The sequence below is a fragment of the Osmerus mordax genome, chromosome 16, assembly GCF_038355195.1.
Source record: "Osmerus mordax isolate fOsmMor3 chromosome 16, fOsmMor3.pri, whole genome shotgun sequence".
Classification (NCBI taxonomy): Eukaryota; Metazoa; Chordata; class Actinopteri; order Osmeriformes; family Osmeridae; genus Osmerus; species Osmerus mordax.
This window is the reverse complement of record NC_090065.1, coordinates 871222-892595: the sequence shown is the minus strand read 5'-3', so window position 1 is coordinate 892595 and position 21374 is coordinate 871222. Positions and strand designations below refer to the sequence as shown.

The 21374-nt window shown below is 49.6% G+C and overlaps 3 protein-coding genes across 6 annotated transcripts; 1 reads left to right on the top strand and 2 right to left on the bottom strand.

Annotated features, from left to right (window-relative positions):
• Nucleotides 1-30: 30 nt before the first annotated feature.
• odr4 (odr-4 GPCR localization factor homolog) lies at nt 31-4598 on the top strand. Of its 4 annotated transcripts, XM_067253358.1 has the most exons (15): nt 31-91; nt 561-692; nt 860-1015; nt 1175-1270; nt 1355-1461; nt 1719-1755; nt 1853-1993; nt 2085-2192; nt 2285-2341; nt 2476-2604; nt 2802-2889; nt 3305-3490; nt 4044-4169; nt 4276-4382; nt 4525-4598. In XM_067253358.1, the coding sequence occupies exons 2-14, from the start codon at nt 594-596 to the stop codon at nt 4341-4343; spliced, it is 1398 nt and encodes a 465-aa protein (XP_067109459.1). In that variant the 5' UTR covers nt 31-91; nt 561-593; the 3' UTR covers nt 4344-4382; nt 4525-4598. The 4 variants fall into 4 exon arrangements, with proteins under 4 accessions (XP_067109459.1, XP_067109460.1, XP_067109457.1 ...); XM_067253359.1 differs by lacking the exon at nt 4525-4598 and having other exon boundaries at nt 2288-2341; nt 4276-4519; XM_067253356.1 differs by lacking the exon at nt 4525-4598 and having other exon boundaries at nt 4276-4519.
• Nucleotides 4599-4897: 299 nt separating this feature from the next.
• On the bottom strand, nt 4898-8143 carry LOC136959472 (phosducin-like). Its single transcript, XM_067253811.1, has 4 exons — nt 8109-8143; nt 6486-6541; nt 6031-6170; nt 4898-5419 (listed from the first exon to the last, which is right to left on the bottom strand). The coding sequence occupies exons 2-4, from the start codon at nt 6532-6534 to the stop codon at nt 4898-4900; spliced, it is 711 nt and encodes a 236-aa protein (XP_067109912.1). The 5' UTR covers nt 6535-6541; nt 8109-8143.
• A 6686-nt stretch (nt 8144-14829) lies between these two features.
• ptgs2a (prostaglandin-endoperoxide synthase 2a) lies at nt 14830-19617 on the bottom strand. Its single transcript, XM_067253810.1, has 10 exons — nt 19474-19617; nt 19000-19116; nt 18166-18309; nt 17890-18033; nt 17323-17504; nt 17132-17215; nt 16758-17004; nt 16195-16481; nt 15917-16064; nt 14830-15361 (listed from the first exon to the last, which is right to left on the bottom strand). The coding sequence occupies exons 1-10, from the start codon at nt 19532-19534 to the stop codon at nt 14952-14954; spliced, it is 1824 nt and encodes a 607-aa protein (XP_067109911.1). The 5' UTR covers nt 19535-19617; the 3' UTR covers nt 14830-14951.
• Between the last annotated feature and the right edge of the window lie 1757 nt (nt 19618-21374).

The following is a 21374-nucleotide window of genomic DNA, read 5'->3' as shown; positions in this document are numbered from 1 at the left end:
TGGTCTCGTTTGTAATATCGCGTAGTCTTGCGCAGGTGACACAGCCTAGACAACGTAATCACAAGCGTAGTGCTACTCACCAATCAAGCAAGTATAACAACCCTTACTGGGACTTGAAACGTATTTGTTAATGGTTTCAACCCGTGTTAAGTTGTAAATATCTGTTATTGTTGAAAACGCCGTGCCTACGGCTAGCTATCCCTTCTCCGCTAGCCCGTTAGCCAACTGTCGGTAAAGTTTTCTGTATCGGTTGATGTGTCAGTTGTGTCTGGCTAGCTCCCAGAAACAGCTGCACCACTCAAGTATATTGCATGCTTGTGGAACTGCGGTTACTGTTAAAATCAGTGCTTTGTGAAATGGCAGGATTTTAAATTGCCAATAGTTATCCATCAAACTACATATTTGTCACCCTGAAACTTGAGTTATGTGAATGAGACGCTTAGCGTATGTTACCTCTGCGGTGCAGTTACTTATCTCCTCGTGGCCTACTGTGTTGTACAGTCTCTCCCTGTCACAGGTGTGCTAATGTCCCCTCCCCGTTACTGTTCCTGTGATCGAAGGTTCTCCCCCTGTGTGGGTGCAGGCAGCTGAAGATGGGGCGTGGCTACATCGTGGAGGAGTTTGTGCAAAAGTACCTGTTCAACCTCACAGCTGCAGGAGCGACCAGCGTGACCGGACTGCTGATTGGACAGGTAACAACCTGTGTGTGTGTGTCCAGTCAGTCAGTCTCAGCTACCAGAGCACCACCACTAGTCAACTTAAAATAGACATCTATCAGAAGCTGGCTGTTGGACAAGTGAGCTGTCTTTATGACTACACATCTGAGCATCACCCTGGCCTGGTCCTTGTGTGCTGTCAGAGCGCCCCCCAGAGGGACTACGTGGTACTGGCAGCCCGGACCCCTCCCAGGGACCAGACCGGAGAGGGGCGGGGCCAAGCGTCCGGCGCCACAGCAGCTGGAACGTCATTGGACCATGAGACGGACGTGGAGTGGGTGTCGGAGCACGCTCGTCAGGTGAGGATGGGATGATGTCATACTGGAATGATGTCAGGAGGATGTGTGTGACCTCAGAGCTGGAGGTGACCAGGCCTACTGTCCTGTGAGTGTGTGACCAGATGTAAAGGTTGTGTGCGTGTGACCTCAGAGCTGGTGGTAACCAGGAAGTGTGTCCAGGTATCCAGGATGTTGCCGGGGGGCCTGTCTGTAGTGGGAGTGTTCCTCCTCACCCCCCCTGAGGTGGCTAAGGAGGCGCAGAACACGCTCAGACAGGTAAACACACACACATACACACACACATACAGGTAAATACACATGTTCAACTGTACACGTGTGTGTGTCTGTGTGTGTGTGTAGCTGGTGTTTGCGGTGGACAAGCTCATCTCTCGCTGTCGTCTGTGGAGCCTGTCAGAGGATGATGTCACTGATAGAGTCACACTTCACATCTGCTCCACAACTAGGAAGTATCCTTCAGTGCTGCACTCTGATTGGCTAAAGCGAGGTAGGCACTGGGGGGCTACAACCAATGGGATGTAGAGTAGAAGAAATTACTAAAATAATAATCAAACTGAATGTTTTGGTAGTGTATGTTTCACTGTAAAGGCTCAGGGTGCTGCAGGTTTGTAAACCCCCAGAGAGCATGTGCAGAACGTCTCTGCTTCCTCCAGGGTCAGGGGTCAGTCACAACACCAGGAGAGATTCTTTAACTCTTTAACTCCAGAATGGTCTGTAGAACGTTTGATGTAGGAGACCCAAAGGTCAGTTCAACCTCTCCTCTTCCCCTCCTCTCCTCTCAACCTCTTCTCCTCTCCTCTGACTGATCCTGACCACACTGCCTGTGATTGGTTGTTCCAGAGCTCTGCCAAGCCTGCTGATTGGAAGCCCCAGGCAGGTGTGTGTGTGTCGTGGCCCGTGGTGACGTGTTGTGTGGATCTGGACCTGCTGTTTCCCCTGGCGCACACACACTCTCCTGAGGACGTGGAGCGCTGCATGAAGGTCTGAGGAACACACACACTCACACACGTTCATACAAAAGCACAAACACACACTCACATCCACAACGTGTGTGTGTGTGTGTGTGTGTCAGGCAGGGCTCCAGACCTGGGCCCAGGAGATAGAGCAAGGTGTGTGTCTGCTGAACGGCAGAGTGATGTCTGATGACTCGGAGCTGGGAGGAGGAGGAGGAGGAGGGCAGGTCAGCACCACAACCTCACCTCACCTCAGCTCAGCTCATACTTACCTGCTTTGGATATGTAAATGTGTGTGTGTGCGTGTGTGTGTGTGTAGAAGAAGAACATGAAGGCCGTCCAGCAGATCTTCAGAGCCCAGATCTTGGTCAAAACGGTACTACATTCTTGTTACCATGGTTACATGACACCGTATTTAAGTGATATTACCTTTGGTTCATACTTGTGCGTGTGTGCGTGTGTGCGTGTGTGCGTGCGTGTGTGTGCGTGTGTGTGTGTGTGAGAGAGCAGGCGACCCCTCCTCCAGAGCCGGGCCCAGCACAGGTGGAGGTGTGTGGGGGCGTGGCCAGGCTGGGGGGCGTGGTCAGCTGCAGAGCCTTCCTCCACAGCAACAGACCCAGAGCCAGGCAGGCTGCACAGGTATACACACACACACACACACACACACCTCTGCACAGGTATACACACACACACACACACCTCTGTACAGGTACACAAACATACACCTCTGCACAGGTATACACACACACCTCTGCACAGGTACACAAACATACACCTCTGCAAAGGTACACACACACAAGCAGCACTCAGTGTCTCTCTGTGTGTGTCCCTGCCAGGTTATAAAGAGAGACGTCATCGCTACGGTGACCACCAGGGTGGAGATGCTGCTGGAGGACCACCTGATGAGCGAGGGGGGCGACCGAGGTAACGAATGAACAGGATACTGAGATGCAGAGTAGAGAGGGGGGCAACCGAGGTAACCTACTGTGACTGGCTGGACTGGGAGCTGTAGTGTGTTGTCCTGACCTGTAGAGGGCAGTGTTGACTGCTCCGTCACCTAACATGAACACCTAGCTAACACTGCTTGTGTTCCTCACCCCCACCAACACCCCCACCCCTCACACACTCACTCACACACACCCCTCACACACCCTCACACACTCACCCCTCACACACACCACTCACACACTCACCCCTCACACACCCTCACACACTCACCCCTCACACTCACCCCTCACACACCCTCACACTCACTCACCCCTCACACACCCTCACCCCTCACACACTCACTCACCCCTCACACACTCACCCACCCCTCACACACACACTCACCCCCCAGGGTTAGCAGGAGACCAGCAGCAGCTTCCTGTCAGGGTTTTTGCTGCGGCGCCGTGCGGAGGTGTGTGTGCGTGCGACTACATGTTCGCCGACGAGGGATTGGCCGACGTGAGCGAGCGAATCAGAGAGATGCTGGACTGGGACACGCCCCCGGGGGACTTGGAGGTCACACAGGAAGTCAGATCAGGTCGGTCACCGTGACAACCGCCTGTGTGTGTGCGTGGGTATACATGTTTGAGTGTGCTTGTGTTTTGTGCTGTGCTGTGTGTGTGTGTGTGCGTGCGTGCGTGACATCATAAAAGCCCCAGTATTGAGTAGCTGTAGGAAGTACAGAATGAGACATGAAGACATGTGTACCAGGGCCTCAGGCTTGACCTGCCATGACTCACACACACACACACACACTAGTCTACCTGGCATTTAATCAGTTCAATCAATGTCACAGGAATGTCAACATTGTATGTAGAAATGAATCATACACACACACACACAAACACAGCTGATCCACATACACACTCCCTGAAAGATTGTATCAATTTTCATTCACCCATGTCTAATAAGTACATTATTTGTTATTGGTCAGATTAGATGTAACTGGGTCACTGATTGGTCAGTTAAGACAGGAAGTCTATGCTGTTGGTGCTCAGGTAGATGAATCATAAAGTTTCTTTTGATTCATATCTTTTACTAAGTGTGTGTAATAGGTGTGGGTGTGTAATAGGTGTGTGTGTGTTCTTCAGAGCCCTGCTCTATGAGCCCAGAGGAAGCAGATCTTCACAATGTCATGACCCCGACGACCTCCATGACCCCCCAGGCCCCACCCCCTGACCCCCCCCAGAAAGAGATTTCCTTACAGTACTACGCTGGTATGTATTCACCTCTGTGTGTGTGTGAGTGTGTGTTATCTGGTTTACTATCCGTTCATACTTTCTCACCTGACTCACTTCCTGTCTCGACACCTGTGTTGTCTAGGTGTCGCCATGGCAACGGCCGTAGCCCTCCTCGCCACGGTAACATCACTGCTGTACCTCAGTGACTAACGGAATGTGGACACACACGCTTTCGCTTCTACCTTCAGAGTATGTTGATATCCTTCCAGTACTTGTTTGTTGATTGAATAAAAATTGACAATTGTCTTTCTGTAAGCGACAAGACTTTTATTTTCATTTTCATGAATTCTTAATGAACAGACTCAAATAAATGACAAACTACTGCATTCAGGCTGGGTGGTTTACTGGTGCGAACAGGTCAGAGGTCGAGAAGAGGAGGGATGAGAGGAGGTGGGAGGAGGGGAGAGGAGAGATGGAGAGGTGAGAGGAGTGACTGATCCTGTGTGTGGCAGTGGTCACAACACTGGCTGTACTATGTGTGTGTTACTACTCAGCGTGTGTGTGTGTTACTATTCAGCATGCATGTGTGTGTGTTTAATTGACTGCTTAGCATGTGTTTGCATACTATCTGTTTGCTCTTGTGCCTGTGTCCTACTCGGTGTTTGTATGGCTGTACTTAGCGGTGTGTGTGTGGCTGTACTTAGTGGTGTGTGTGTGGCTGTACTTAGCGGTGTGTGTGTGGCTGTACTTAGCGTGTGTGTGTCCTACTCGACCTGGGCCCCACCCCCCTCCTCCTCGTCGGGGCAGGTGAGCTCCTTGTCTGGCAGCAGGCCGTACTCGTTCAGGAAGGCCTCCACGTCCGTGGCGAAGAACTCCTCGTTCAGGTGCTTCGTCACCGCCACGAAGTTGCCTAGCAACTCCCCGGCCTTGTACACCAGCAGGGTGGGCAGCACGTCTTCAGGGAAACGCTCGCCGGCGCCCGTGGCAACAGCCGTGATGCGGCAGAACTTGACGCTGGGGTACTCTGTGGCCAGGCAGTCCAGGCAGGAGTTGAGCTCCTCGCAGCCTGGGACGCCGTCGGCGTAGATCTGGACGATGACCAGGGTGAGGCGGTGCTCCTTCTCGATCACCTCCAGGAAGGCGTCGCCGCTCTCCAGCTCGTGGACCGTGTCGAACTTGGGCCCGAAGCTGAGCCGCTCGTGCATGTCCTGCATGCACTGCTTCCTGTAGCGACGCAGGCAGTGCTCGTCTTCCTCCTGGATCAACTCATACTCCTGAGCACTCATCTGGGGGGAGGAGGGGAGGGGGGGAGAGGAGAGGAGAGGAGGGGAGGGGAGGGGAGAGGACAGGAGAGGAGGGGGAGAGAAGGGGGGGGGAGGAGGGGAGAGGAGGGGGAGAGGAGAGGAGAGGAGGGGGGGGGGGACAGGAGGGGAGAGAAGGGGAGAGGAGAGAGGAGGGGGAGGGGAGAGGGGGGGGGGGGGGGAGAGGAGAGGAGAGGAGTGGAGGGGGAGAGGAGTGGAGGGGGAGAGGAGGGGGGGGAGGGGAGAGGAGGGGAGAGGAGAGGAGGGGGGGAGAGGAGGAGAGGACAGGACAGGATAGGAGGGGGAGGAGAGGAGAGGAGGGGGAGGAGAGGGAGGAGAGGAGGGGGGGGAGAGGATGGGGAGAGGAGAGGGGGGGAGAGGAGAGGGAGAGGAGGGTTAGAGGAGAGGAGATGGAGGCTGTGGGCTGTGCGCTGTGCGCTGTGGGCTGTGGGCTGTGCGCTGTGGGCTGTGGGCTGTGGGCTGTGTGCTGTGCGCTGTGTGCTGTGCGCTGTGGGCTGTGGGCTGTGTGCTGTGCGCTGTGGGCTGTGCGCTGTGGGCTGTGTTTGGTGTGATGTAGTTGAGATGCGGTCCAGTACCTTGCGGTTGAGTTTGTCCTTTAGCTCGTCGGTCTGGGGGCTGGACATCTGCCTGAGCAGCTCTCTCTTACTGGGGGGAAGCGTCTGGTCCACACTGTCCAGCTTGAACCTGCGCCAGTCGTTTATCACTCCCTTAGGGCCTGCACACACACACACACACACACACACACACACACAGAAAGACACACAGACATAAACACCATTAAAACAATCATTAACTGTATTCTTATAAACCCCCCCACACACACACATTTACATTTAGTAATTTATCAGATGCTCTTATCCAGGGCGACTTACAGTAAGTACAGGGACATTCCCCCGAGGCAAGTAGGGTGAAGTGCCTTGGCCACAACAACATAACGTCATGGCCAGGAATCGAACTGGCAAACTTGTGATTACTAGCCCGATTCCCTAACCGCTCAGCCACCTGACTCCCAGGCCTGGCACACACATACCTGTCTTCACTCCAGACGCCTCCTGCTCATGGGTGGGACTGCCGGACATCTTGGACCTTCAAGAACAGAAACGAGGTCAGGACCAAAACACACTCCACTCCCTGTGTCGTGGTGTACTAATGTACCTCGAGGAACGAGGTCAGGACCAAAACACTCCACTCCCTGTGTCGTGGTGTACTAATGTATCTCGAGGAACGTCTCGAGGCATTCATCTTCTCAAATCTTCCACAGTCGTCTAGATATCATGTATACAGGCCTACTACAGATATCACCACCCCCATCCAACGCCTTCGCCTGCTTGTTTCCCCAGGGTGGCTGGCGGGTCTGTGTCCAGAACCTACCATGGCTGCAGGTCCAGATGCTGCTTGTCTACCCCCCCCCACTCCCTGTTGCAAGTCACGTGTTTTTGTAAATGTTGTTGTGCTTATGTGCTGAGGTTTTTGTCTGTTCCCACACTGTACTCCTCTAGGAGCATTGTCTGGGTGCTGCCTTTTTCTCTCCTCCTCTCTCCTCATGTTATGCTGTAACTTTCTAGTTGGCGCCGAAAATGGCTGCCTAGGTAGGCTCTCCTGCCAAAGTAAATTCCTTGTCTGTGCAAACTTTCATGGCGAATAAAAACCCATTCTGACTCTGATTCTGATTCTGATCACACTGACGCTCCTCCAGTCAACAGTGGCTGTGTTCGGTTCGTTTGGTGTGAAATCTCTGTTTGTATTTGTTGGGATTTTTAAAATAAGTTATCTTACCAAACATTTTAAACCCAACAGTCCACATTAGAATGTTAGAAATGTTTGTTGGAGGTTGTTGGATGTTGTGAGAACTGGCCTTAATATTCACTAATAACTACCTGGCCCTGCTCCCTAACCCTGACACTAATGCTGCAGCACAGTCACATGACCTACATGGATGCCTGCATAGGAACTGCATCTTGCACAGGCCCTTTCCTAGGATTGTAGTGGGTGTTTGTGTTTGACAATATCATGTCAGTGCTGTGTTTGTTTGTGTGTGTGTGTGTGTGTGCGCTAAGTGTGTTTGTGCGCTAAGTGTGTGCGCTAAGTGTGTGTGTGTGCTGAGTGTGTGTTTGGTGATGAAGCCTGTCTCAGAACTAACCACGTCAGTCATATAAACCTCTATAATCCTCACTGTTACACCCCCCCCCCCGCTCTCTTTCTCTCTCTCTATAGCTCGCTCTGTCAGTGTTTTTGTCTTGTCCTCTCAGCCCTGTACATCAGCCTAATCTGACTGAGTGTGTGTGTGCACAGACGGCAGTATAGACGGTACTGAGTAGCTTTCTAGTAACACGTCCCAGTATCTAAAGTACCTGTCACACCTGCCCTGGCTACAAGCTACACTCCAAATAAAATAGAACTCACTTCATCTCTGCATTTCTCCACTGTTCTTCAATGCAGCTGAGATATTATGATTGTTGCACCATGCATGGTGGCTAAGATGTGGTTACTTTGGGGCTGAGAGCATGTAGGTAAGGAAATAAAGCATTCAAATGGGATTGTATAGGTTGTGTGTACTATTTGCCCAAAACACAGTGTATATTAAGGTGCTGATTTGATCTGGGTCAGTTGAACATGAGACAACATGAAGGAAGATGTAGAAGACTGATCTTACCTGTGAGGTTGTTTGTCTGGAGAACGTCTGCTACCAGTCTGTCCCTGGTGCGTCTGCTTCTGGTCTGTCTGTTAGTGGTCTGTGTTTGTGGTCAGCCTGTCTGTCTTTGTAACAGTCTGTTTGTCTGACTGTTTCTGGTCTATGCTGTCAAGTCTGTCCGTCTGTCCGGTGGCTTGGTGAGGGGAAGTGACCTGCTGAGGGAGGCCAGGACTGGAGGCCAGGAGGGTCTAATCTTCATCATCGTCATCATTATTACTCTTAGACTCGTCATATTGTGACGTCCAATCATAATCCATAATAGGATTAGCAGTCAGCCAACTAGCTCCCAGACATTTCTCATGAGTCTGTCTCAAGGCCTCCTCTGGAAGTGTGCGAGTTTATTATTTAACATTTAACACAAAATCTTCTAGATTCTACCTTCATGTTTTCTAAGTGTTTTTTTTTCCTCTGCCCCTTACCTCCCTTTTCCTCCCTCCCCTCCTACACTCCCCCTCCCCCTCCTACCCCTCCTGACTCCCCCACCCCTCCCTCCCCTCCTACACTCCCCCTCCCCCTCCTACCCCTCCTGACTCCCTCCCCTCCTACACTCCCCCTACCCCTCCTGACTCCGCCCTCCCCTCCTACACTCACCCTCCTCCTCCCTCCCTTCCGTCTCTCCCTTCCTCACCACCTAACCGGTTTAAGCAGCACTTATTAAACCATTATTCTTGCGTAATAGAAGAAAGTCTGGTGATTCAAGTAGAAACACGCAGTCGTTAGAGGAAATCTTACTCTCTGTTTTCATGACTGCCTCAACATCTTCACAGAGAGAGAGAGGAGGGGGGAGGGTGAGAGAGAGGTAGAGAGAGAGAGATGTTTGGTAATGGAGGTGTTACTGAAGAGAGATCTTCTCTGCACAGTGGAAACAGGAAATGATAAACCCCCCTGTCTCTGACCTCATGGTCCAGTCCGCCCAGGCATCATACACAGACCAGGAATGTTCCAGCTTCCAACACGGGGGCCCCAGGGGTCTGCTTGATTTATAACTTGAGAAGAAGACTCCCTTATTTCCTACACCCCTCCCTCCTCTTCTCATCCCCCTCTCCTTCACCCCTCCCTCCTCCTCATCCCCCTCTCCTTCACCCCTCCCTCCTCTTCTCATCCCCCTCTCCTTCACCCCTCCCTCCTCCTCATCCCCCTCTCCTTCACCCCTCCCTCCTCTTCTCATCCCCCTCTCCTTCACCCCTCCCTCCTCTTCTCATCCCCCTCTCCTTCACCCCTCCCTCCTCCTCATCCCCCTCTCCTTCACCCCTCCCTCCTCTTCTCATCCCCCTCTCCTTCACCCCTCCCTCCTCTTCTCATCCCCCTCTCCTTCACCCCTCCCTCCTCTTCTCATCCCCCTCTCCTTCACCCCTCCCTCCTCTTCTCATCCCCCTCTCCTTCACCCCTCCCTCCTCTTCTCATCCCCCTCTCCTTCACCCCTCCCTCCTCTTCTCATCCCCCTCTAACTTCTCCCGCATACCTCCTACCCTCCTCCCTCCTTCACCACCCTGCCTGTCAGGTCAGAGTTGGGCCACTAGGGGGCGCTCCAGGCTGGCAGATGACTGCAGGGCTCAACATTAACATTTAGTGGGTTTGAAACTTACTGGCCCCAAGACCATTTTTCCTGGCCCCCCCCCCCCTCCAAAAGTTGTAATTTATCATTGTTACAACAAAACCAAAGACATATAAATTAAGTTATTCTGTTAACATGTTTAACCATTTATTAAACACATCCTGGAGATTAGAGAATTACAATTTGACAACCACTCATCACTCATCTCTTGATTGGCCAACGTTGCGCCCCACAAGCTGCAAAGTTAATTATGTATTTAGCAGATATCAAAACATGCAGGATGTTCAGTTTTACAATGCCATGTTTTTTTTCAATCAATGCTTTGCAGTGGCCCGATCGGGCCAGTGAGTTGCTAGTTTAACTGTCCCGACGTTACTTTTTACTGGCCCCGGGCCATCGGGCCATCAGGCCATCGTTATTGTGGAGCCCTGAGGACCTGCCTGAACATGCTCTGTGTGTCTGCATAGGAAGAGCACAAGCTCCTTGTTGAGAGAACCAACTGTACTTTTTCTATTTAAGATTCTTATATGTTTATCGTATGCACCTTCCTGCCCCAGTAAATTCATTGCCATTCCTACATGAGTAGTAAAGCTGATTCTGATTCAGACCACACCAGACCACACTAAACCACACCACACCAGACCAGACCACACTAAACCACACCACACCAGACCACACTAAACCACACCACACCAGACCAGACCACACTAAACCACACCACACCAGACCAGACCACACTAAACCACACCACACCACACTAAACCAGACCAGACCAAATTTCCTGATTACTTAAAACCACAAGAACTGGTCTGGGTTGGCTGAGATCTCTTCAAGCCCGTTGTCGTACCTGGGCTAACCCAGCTCTGTGTCTGTGGTTCCTGGTAAGAGACGGCGATCTCAGTTACTAGAAAGCAGAGCTCCAGGGTGGGGTGGTGGGAAGGTTTCTGTCTGGGCCAGAGATGTTGCGTCAGGAGCAGCAATTATCACACACACACACAGATAACACTAATACAAGGCTGTCACAGGTTGACGAGACTGGCATGGTTTCTCTTGGGACAGGAGATGATGAACAGGAACAGAAGGAATTAAACGGCTTTTCTGGGAGTGTGTGAATTTCTCAACAACGTCAACAAAGAATCTTCTAGACTTTTGTCTAGGGTGTATAACCGGAATCTTCCTTTGTGACATCACCGTCCAGGAATGCATCACAGAGGAAATAAACGCAGATCTTGGAACAAGTGACGTTCCTGCTTGAAATGAATTTGTATTCATTTGTATGAACGGTTAGCTTACATTTCGGTTTATTTATTTCCTCCTCCATCATTAACTCTGTTTTGAACCAGAAACAAACAGGAAAAAACATCATACGTATTGTGATCCTCTTTACCACCAGGATCATTGGCTGTTTTTCAATCCACGTTTTTTCAGTTCTTGCGGATTCGTTTGACGTCATCTTTCATTTCCCAAGTATGGTTCCAAAGATCACAAGTCACCAAGAGCACCAAAAATAACCAGAAATGTTCTTGATCCGCCCCTTTTATCGAGAATGCATCGGATGGTGACTTGGTCAGCGAGAACGCATTTGATTTCCCACACACACAGGTAGACACACACACAGGTAGACACACACACACACACACACAGGTAGACACACACACACACACACACAGGTAGATACACACACACACACGGGTAGACACACACACACACACACAGGTAGACACACACACAGGTAGACACACACACACACACAGGTAGACACACACACACACACAGGTAGATACACACACACACACAGGTAGACACACACACACACACACAGGTAGACACACACACAGGTAGACACACACACACAGGTAGACACACACACACACAGACACACACACACACACACACAGGTAGACAGACACACACACACACACACACACACACACACACAGGTAGACACACACACAGACACACACACACACACAGGTAGACATACACACAGGTAGACACACACACAGGTAGACAGACACACACACACAGGTAGACACACACACACACAGGTAGATACACACACAGGTAGACACACACACACACAGGTAGATACACACACAGGTAGACACACACACACACAGGTAGACACACACACAGGTAGACACACACACACACAGGTAGACACACACACACACACACACACAGGTAGACACACACATGTATACATGCAAGGATACACACACACACATTAGTTGACCAGGTGCCTCCCAGGTGTGTGACAGGTGTTTCAGCTACCTGTCCCTCCCTGACTGAGTTCAGTCACAGCATCCTGTCGTGCTGTGACTAGCTCTGTCACCTGTGCTGTCACCTGTTGAGGTCATTTTGTGTGTGTGTGTGTTTGGTTTCAACATGCTTGTGTGTTTATCTTTCTTCGTCTGTCTCTCTCACACACACACACGTTTCTCGGTGTGTACCTGGTTACCTGGGGGAATGTTACGGTAATAAACTGGCATCTGAAAACTGCCACGAGGCCTGTATTGTCAGGACTGACAGGAAGTCAGACGTCAGCCATACACCCACACTCACGTAAACACAGTCAACGCACTCATTTACACACTCACATATACACACACTCATATACACACTCACATATACACACTCATATACACAGTCACATATACACACACTTATATGTACATCCTCATGTATACACACTCACTCCTCTCTCTTCCTCCCTCTCTCTTCCTCTCTCTTCTCTCCTCCTCCTCTCCTAAATAGGAGTGTGTTTTTAGTTCACATTCCAGTGAATGTTGATCTTCCTTTTCTCTCTGTAATACCAGTTCCACAGTTGGGGCAGCGTTCCCAGAGGAGCTGAAACAGCAGCACAGAAACACACGACTGCATCCCCCTTTCCTCCCCACGATCCTCGTGTCAAAAAGGAATTCCTGGCGAATGCTCTGCATGTCTATACTGTCTTTTTTTATTAATATGATGTGAGTTCTATTACGAGCATGCCACTAAAATAGGTAATGGCTACTTTTTACTTAAGTATTTGTCAGAGCCCATACCTCTTTACTTCAACTTAAGTTACCACCCACCACACTCACACCCTAAACGCCCCCAACCTTTTTTGAAAGAACACTAACACAGGTAGTAGTAATGGCTACACTTCTTTACTTTAACTTGAGTGAAAAAAATCCGAACTCAGAACTGCAACTTTTACCAGTCTTTTTAAACATGAGTATCTGTACTTGAGTGAGGGATGTGTGTGCTTTTACCATCTCTGACCACACACACCCTCATCACCCACCCACACACACACCACACACACCCTCATCACCCACCCACACACACACACACCCTCATCACCCACACACACACACACCCTCATCACCCACCCACACACACCCTCATCACCCACTCACACATACACACACACCCTTTCCGCCCACCCACACACACACATAAACTCACACACGCCTAGCAGGCGTCATCAGAGTGTGTTCCCACATCTCTGCCTGGCACCAGGCTGTTGACTCAGGAAAGACCGAAACCTCCCCTCACCTCACCTCCCCACTCTTCCCCTCTCCTCCCCCTCACCTCACCTCCCCACTCTTCCCCTCTCCTCCCCCTCACCTCCCCCCTCCCCTCACCTCCCCTCTCCTCCCCCTCTCCTCCCCTCTCTTCCCCTCTCCTCCCCTCTCTTCCCCTCTCCTCCCCCCTCCCCTCACCTCCCCTCCCCTCTCCTCCCCCTCTCCTCCCCCTCACCTCCCCTCACATCCCCTCACCTCCCCTCACATCCCCTCACCTCCCCTCACCTCCCCTCTCCTCCTCCTCAGCTCCCCTCTCCTAGACTACAGTATAGTATTGTAGAGTACAGTACAGTACAGTATTGTAGAATATATAGTACAGTATAGTATTGTAGAATAGAGTACAGTAGAATAGAGTAGAGTCAAGTAGAGTGGGGGAGTCAGGTGGCTGAGCGGTGAGGGAATCGGGCTGGTAATCCGAAGGTTGCCAGTTCGATTCCCGGTCATGCCAACTGACGTTGTGTCCTTGGGCAAGGCACTTCACCCTACTTGCCTCGGGGGGAATGTCCCTGTACTTACTGTAAGTCGCTCTGGATAAGAGCGTCTGCTAAATGACTAAATGTTAAATGTTAAGTAGAGCAGAGCTTAGAAGAGCAGGGTAGAGTAAAATATCACTTTGGTTCAGCCACACCAAATAAATCAATCAAAACAATTTCAGTATGATTATTTAATATTTATTAAATCATGTAAACATTCATCTTTGGAGGTATGGTTCCACGCAGAAAGCTCTTTGCCTGAGAATGCATTGATACAAATGATCAGGTGATGGCAGAGAGCTATCATAACATCCATCCCTCCTCCAGTCTAAAAACATACAGGTCTACCAGAGTCTGTGGTTTTATTGCCATGTAAGTTTACACAAACATGGAATTTACTGTGGCAAGAAGGTGCATACAATAAACATATACAGATCTTCATTTTAAAAAGAATAAAATAAATAAAAATAAATAGTCTAATACTAAAATGCTAAACAATATGTAAGTGTCCAGCTCTACATCTAAAGTGTAAAGATTCAATCATTACACTATTTAGAGCACCCTGGCCCATGTTGAGCTATACAGTGGTGGGACTTCATAAATAAAAACAATGACAACATTCAGGTAACACTTGTTAGAAGATAAAAGCATCTTCAGATAGACAGACCCGCTGAGAGTCAAGATTCTGCTTTTAGTCAGAAATTATAATATTAACTTGTTTGTTTGGCAGAGGTTTAATCTAAAGCGACTACCGTCTTGATCTGCAGTCGCCTGCTCTACCACTGAGCTACACCCAACCCCATACTGGTCCAGGAAAGAGTAGTGGTTTTAGTCAGACGACCACCGTCAACAGAGAGATCTCTCTCTCTTTTTCTCTCTCTCTCTGTATCTCTCACACACACTCTCTGTCTCTCACTCTAACTCACTCTCTCTGTCTCTATCTCTTTCACTCACTCTCTTCTCATTAGTCAAGTTTTAACAGTTCAATGAAAAATAGCTGGATAACTATTACAAAACAACTAATAAACCATCACAATAAATACATTAAATAATCAATTAAAACTAAATTAGAAACACTGATCAGTTGTTATTTGCTTGTTTAAGTTAGCTATCTCTGTTCAGTTATGACCAATTAATGCCACTTATCATCAGTTGAATCTCCTTGGTTACAGACACAACCTGTGTGTAACTACTTCCTGCCTGGTCACAGTTCTGAGCTGGGATCTTTCATGGCCAGCGTCGGGGTGATGCTGACCCCCTGGGTCCTGCCGGCGTCCAGGAGGGATGCCTCAGCCTGCCCCGGCCTCTCAGGCACCCGGAAGGACACCCGTGGGCAAGGACCCCTGATGTTCCCACACACCAGCTTCTCCAGGGAGGCCGAGTTCACTAGGGAGAAGCCAACATGGCCGCCGAAGGTGCTGGGCTTCCAGTACTCAGGCGAGCAGATGGGATTACCCATGAGGCCTTTCAGGGAGAAGGGGGCGCCCATCTCCACGATGGTCTCCCCAAACACCGCCCCGGGGCGTGGCCTCTCCACCAGCAGGCCGGGGTAGAGCTCCACCCCCTCCACGTCGCCATAGAGATTCTCCAGCTCGGACGCCAGCTCGCTGTCACCTACGGCAACCGCAAGGAAAGGTTAGGAGTGAAAATGCAGGGTTATACATTTACATCTCCTCTGGAAAACACACACACACATAAACACACACGTGTCCATACAAGTATTGTGGTTCCCCCACCAGCTGTGAGTCAGAATACCAGAACACACACACATACGTGTCCATACAAGTATTGTGGTTCCCCCACCAGCTGTGAGTCAGAATACAAGAACACACACGCAAACACACAGTTCAAAGTTTTTGTCCAGACATTTTGTCGTCAGATAAACTGTGTGTATGCGTATTGTGTCTATCCATTGATCCATATTGGATTTACGATTACAGGTGAACACTCTAATTAAAGAATTACTGAGAGCCCCTCTCTCCCTCCCTTTCCTCTCCATCCTCTCCGTAGTTACTCAGATATGGGTTATATCTGCCAGCTAGCGGGATGTCTAGCATGCTACTGATCTTCTGTCGTGTCACGGTCAGGTTAACAATGGTGTGTGTGTCTTAGGTTAATGTTAAGTGATAATAATAATAACAGGTGTAGTAATGATCCTGTGCGTCTTACCGGTGAGGTCAGTGAAGGAGGAGTATGGCCGCATGTTGAAGCGCCTCCTGTAGGCGTTGAGGGACTGGTACCTCATCTCTCTGCCGTGCTCCAGAGCCTTGCTGGCCACGCCCACCATGCTGGGAGGAACGTTACGCCCTCCCGACACCTGGGAGCCAATCACAATCCCCCGTTAGCATCAAACCCAGATTGATAAACCAATCATCATCCTCAATACCCAGGACTACACTACACATCCTCCCCCAGGACTACACTTCCCATCATGCCCCTGTGCGTACCCGTCCTGCCACCTGGTTGGTGAAGGCCTCCACCAGGCCGCTGATGCCGTGCAGGGGCACCAGGGTGGTGTTGAACACAAACTGCTGGTATGAGTAGGTCTGCTCCTGGATCCTGAAGTCCACAGGCATCAGAGGGTGCCAGTGGTACAGGGTGTTGAACTCTGCAGAGATCCGGTTCTGGTACTGGAACCTCTGGGTGAACAGCAGCTCTGGGTCAAACCTCAGCTGGAAGTTATACCCACTTAGCTGCTGGACGTAGTCCTCTATCACGATCTTAATGGTCTGGCCTGGAGGGGGGGGAGGAGAGAGGGGAGGAGAGAGGGGGGGGGGAGGGGAAGAGAGGGGAGGAGAGAGGGGGGGGGGGAGGGGAAGAGAGGGGAGGAGAGAGGGAGGGGGAGGGGAAGAGAGGGGAGGAGAGAAGAGAATTGGGGAGGGGAGGAGAGGTAAAGAACATTCTTGTTAAAACTGACCGAGACGAGTCAACAGCCAATCACGGTTCTCCCCGTTGCCGTCGGCAACACACATCACGACCTATGGGCTTCACACGCGGAGCAGCGACTGACCAGTCAGGATGAGTCTGGAGGTCTGGAAGAGCCTCTCGTCATCCCAGTCTGAATGCTCCGCCCTCATGATGTCACACACACGGTTGTGTTCCCTCAGCCACAGCGTGGCGTACATCATCAGGCCAGGAACCAATCCAAACACCTCGTGGCCGACAGCGAATTGGTGCTCTTCTGGCACGTGGGGGGGGTACTGCATGTACACGCCCACATCTCTCACTGTGGGGGGGTACACCTCTCCCTTCAGCACCTGGACACACACACACACACATGGGTCAGAGGTTTGTGTGCATGTGTATGTATGACACGTGTGTGTGAGTGTGTGGTGCGTGTGTGTGTGTGTGTGTGTGTGCGTGCATGTGTGTGTAGCAGCTCACCTGGTATTTCAGTTTCCCGTCCTTTAACAGTCTGAGTTTGTGCTGTCTCTCCAGAGTGTCTCCATAGATGTGATGCAGGTCCACCTAAAACACACACACACGCACAAGTTATAATATAAACAAATGCACAACAAACAAAAAAGTAAATGAACAAACACAGAAGTGTGTGTGTGTGTGGCGGAGGGCCTCACCCCGTGGCCCCCAGCCTTGGTAAAGCCCGGCCCCTTCTTGAAGTCCGTCTTGAAGAACTGATGAGTGAAATGTTGGGCGAAGAACGCGAACATGAGGTTGGAGCCCTGAGGGTCTGGAGTGAACTTCCTCCTGAGAAGAACACGTTCCACCACATCTTTAGCCTCCGGGAGAACCTTCCTCCCTGTGGGAACCGAGAACCAGGGTGAGAAGAGTGGAAACATTCCTGCCGAGGTCAGGAGGGGTGTCGCGTTCGCTCAGCGGTGTTGCCGGGGTCGTAACTAGGGGCCTTTGACTCAGTCACAACAACAACTAGCTGTTATAAGAACTGGTTTAGTTACGGCACCGAAAAGCTGTTCCTTTGACGCATAAATATGTGGTAATAAAAGGTGACAGTGTTTCCTGGAGCTGAAATGCTTCTGTCGCTAGTCAGGCTTGGGAGAACTCTCAGAGCTCAAAACATGAGAACAAAACAGAACCGTTCAATCAGATTTAGTTTCATGGTAGAAGGAATGATGGATAGATTGCTGGAGGGATAGAGGAGTGATGAAGGTGTGGAGGGGGCTCACCTGCAGTGCCCATGGGTGTGGGGCAGTCGTGAGGCACAGGAGGCAGGGTGCGGGTGTAGTAGCTCAGGTTAGAGTACGACTCCCAACTCAAGTAACCATAGTCTGCATTATAGGTGGGGGGGCTGTCCACCAGGTGAGAGCGAGCTGGAGGAGGAAAGGACAGTCAGTACCAGTCTTGAGGATGAGCAGCAGCATGAGTCAGCAGCAGACATGGGTGGTGCTGACGGAGCAGGTGATGGAGCAGTGTTCAGGAGGAAGCCACCTCCAGATACTCACAGGTCAGGACGTAGCTCATGATGGCGTTGCGGATGAAGGAGGCCCTGTTGATGAAGTCCCAGACAGGCTTGTAGTGAGTGAGGATGTGGTGCATGGTGTTGGGACTGGGCTTCAGAAGGGTCCTCAGCCAGGTCAGCAGCTCAGCTGGGGAGACACACCAGAGACAGGACATTCACTACAGCTGGGGAGACACACCAGAGACAGGACATTCACTACAGCTGGGGAGACACACCAGAGACAGGACATTCACTACAGCTGGAGAGACCAGCACAGGACATTCACTACAGCTGGGGAGACCAGCACAGGACATTCACTACAGCTGGAGAGACCAGCACAGGACATTCACTACAGCTGGAGAGACCAGCACAGGACATTCACTACAGCTGGAGAGACCAGCACAGGACATTCACTACAGCTGGAGAGACCAGCACAGGACATTCACTACAGCTGGAGAGACCAGCACAGGACATTCACTACAGCTGGAGAGACCAGCACAGGACATTCACTACAGCTGGAGAGACCAGCACAGGACATTCACTACAGCTGGAGAGACCAGCACAGGACATTCACTACAACTGTAGAGACCAGCACAGGACATTCACTACAGCTGGAGAGACCAGCACAGGAAATTCTCTACAGCTGTAGAGACCAGCACAGGACATTCACTAAGGCTGGGCTCATAATGACACTCTCACTTAGCAGATCGTTTTATCTATACCGAGGCACAGGGGGGATTTGAACCTTTGTCTACAGTCAATGACTACCACTGAGCTATACCTGAATAGGGTTTAGACAGTTTTCGGGTAAAGACGGATGTTTGATTGGTGGACTTACGCGATGAGCAGTTGCGTCCGTAGTAGCCGGTTCTCGTGCAGTCGCATTCGTAGTCGGTGAATCCTCGCGAGGTGCAGAAGCCTCTGTTCTGGCATGGCTGGGCGCAGCACGGGTCCGCTGCATCGCACAGGTCAGGAGAGGTTAGATTTTTAAGAACAATTCAATACATGTAATCTACATTTGGCTACTCTACCACCCTGAATGAAATCGTTTCAGTATCGAACGATTCAAGACAACCGAACGGTTTGGAACACAGGTGTCATTTAGAATCCAGCTGTTTACCACAGAGGAGTCTCATTCAGAAAGACTTTGCCGATCAAAGCGATCATTTAGGGTTTCAAAAAACTCCGAGATGAGATCAATTGGAGCGATAAAGTTCCAATATAGAGTTAGGTATCTCTAGGATATCACGGTGAGTTTGAGCTGTAGGCTATTAAAAGGAAATCGCATGATGCGGTAAGTGAATATACACACCTCCTTCACAGAAATATAACCCTAAATTGAAGAGCAAAATTATGCACGCGACTTTTTTCATTCCCGAAATTAGGCTTTTAAGTTGTGTCTCGTTGGGCGTCAGGTCGCTGTCCCGTTCTCTGTCCAGATGAATCTGAACTGTTCAGCGCCTTCTCCCGTTTATATAGCCTGTAGGCTGAGTGAAAGGGAAAAAAGTGTTACGCACATGGGAACCATTTGCGCAACACTTGTTTAGAAAATTCTTCTGCATTCACTCATGATGTCTACTGGAAACTTACTGAAATGTTTAGTATTTTGTCACAGCGCCAATAACTGCTAGAATTAATAGAAAATCACAACGTCTCTAAAGATATAGTCTTATAAGTAAATTGTAGACTTGCGGCAAGTATGGAGTTCACTAGCCTAATAATCGGCATAATTTTTAGGGAAAAAGCCGAGATCTCATGAAAATCTGCCTATAGCCTAGTTGTAGACAAGCCTAGAGTTGAAGCAGCAGCAGACGTAATTTCAGGACTAACTCAGAACCTAACTAAACTGTCATTCTTGTTAGTTTATATGGTTGTTATCCCTATAGGCTAAATAACTACAATGAAATCTGTTACCAGTGGACGGATATGCCTATATATAGTAAATATACCTATAGGCCTATTACCTACAGTAATAGCCTTCCTAGTTTAATTGATCTGTTATCAGTAAGCTATTTAGCCTATTTAGCCTAGGCTACTTCAGTCAATTCTAATACAGCTTTCTCATGTCAGTCTTTATGACTCGTCTGACTCTCTTGTTGTCTAGGCTAAGCCTAAGCCATTTATCGACAAATATTTCGCCATGGGGAGTTTTAAAGGCATCAATTTGACAGTTCTGCTTTACTTAGGCTTAATTTGTGTTTATATACACAAATCATTATCTAGCCCATGTCCTGACGCATCATCATCTTCATCATCCGCAATAAACCTCCAGAGGAAACGGACCATATCAACACACCCTGTTAAGGGTTAGAGGAGCCGAGTCGTCTATCCCTTATTTCAGTCAAAACATTTCTTAACCCTGAATTTCCCTCCTCATGCATGATAATCCGTTATTTCGTAATAATTCAATGTATAGGCCTAGCAGCTGCACAGCCTATGCTGAATTTGCGCGTGTGTAGCCTGTGAGGAATTTCTCAACATCTGATGAGATGGACACATGCAGCCTCGAAAATGAATAGTATCGTGGATAATTAATTGTAGGTGAGCGCCACCTCACGACCAAACATTGACATATATGCCTACCGCCCAATAACAGTGCAGGTTTAATACCTTGGTCTGATTGGGAGCGATCATCTAATCTAAATAACTTTGTTGTATCGTGTCCATGCCCGTAATAGAACTGGTAGGTAACTGTTGATTGGAAGAGCCAGACCGCAGGTAAGCAGTTAATTGGTTGTGCTTCATGTCGCTTATTGAGACCTGCAGACCTACCAGTATCCATCCATTTTAACACAATTAAAAAGCAACCGCCACTTCAACGCAGAAGATGAGGTTGAGGATGAAGATACCTTGAAATGCTAATACCTTTAGTAACCTGAATTAAGGTAAACGTCTTTCAAATGCTTAAAGTTGTTAGCTATGCGTATTTGTGAATGTATTCGTTTTCAGAGATATAAAAAAAACTTCTTAAACTGGCTAGCTAACTGGTTTCCGCTCAATACAAAAGCCTAAAAGCAACCATGAGGATTAGCTAGCTCGTGGATGTGTTTTAAGGCCCGATTAGCAAATATGCCTTTCTGAAGCTGTTGCTTTTGATAACTTAATATAATTTGCTTTTAATAATGTCAAATTAACTATAATATGTAAGGGTATAATTCATGTCAGTTAGTCATGTTGTTCGCACTTGGTTAACTGTAGCTAACACAAGCCAAA

Bases quoted from the DNA above. Each gene is read 5' to 3' on its own strand.
- odr4 (XM_067253358.1), top strand. From the start codon at position 594: ATGGGGCGTGGCTACATCGTGGAGGAGTTTGTGCAAAAGTACCTGTTC. The intron at 2,193-2,284 runs GTCAGCACCACA...GTGTGTGTGTAG, and splicing joins GAGGAGGAGGAGGAGGGCAG to AAGAAGAACATGAAGGCCGT. The intron at 4,170-4,275 runs GTATGTATTCAC...TGTGTTGTCTAG, and splicing joins TTCCTTACAGTACTACGCTG to GTGTCGCCATGGCAACGGCC.
- LOC136959472 (XM_067253811.1), bottom strand. From the start codon at position 6,534: ATGTCCGGCAGTCCCACCCATGAGCAGGAGGCGTCTGGAGTGAAGACA. The intron at 6,171-6,485 runs GTATGTGTGTGC...GTGTGTGTGCAG, and splicing joins GGCGTCTGGAGTGAAGACAG to GCCCTAAGGGAGTGATAAAC. The intron at 5,420-6,030 runs GTACTGGACCGC...TCCTCCCCCCAG, and splicing joins AGGACAAACTCAACCGCAAG to ATGAGTGCTCAGGAGTATGA.
- ptgs2a (XM_067253810.1), bottom strand. From the start codon at position 19,534: ATGAAAAAAGTCGCGTGCATAATTTTGCTCTTCAATTTAGGGTTATAT. The intron at 19,117-19,473 runs GTGTGTATATTC...TGTGCGATGCAG, and splicing joins GTTATATTTCTGTGAAGGAG to CGGACCCGTGCTGCGCCCAG. The intron at 18,034-18,165 runs GTGAGTATCTGG...TTCCTCCTCCAG, and splicing joins CATGAGCTACGTCCTGACCT to CTCGCTCTCACCTGGTGGAC.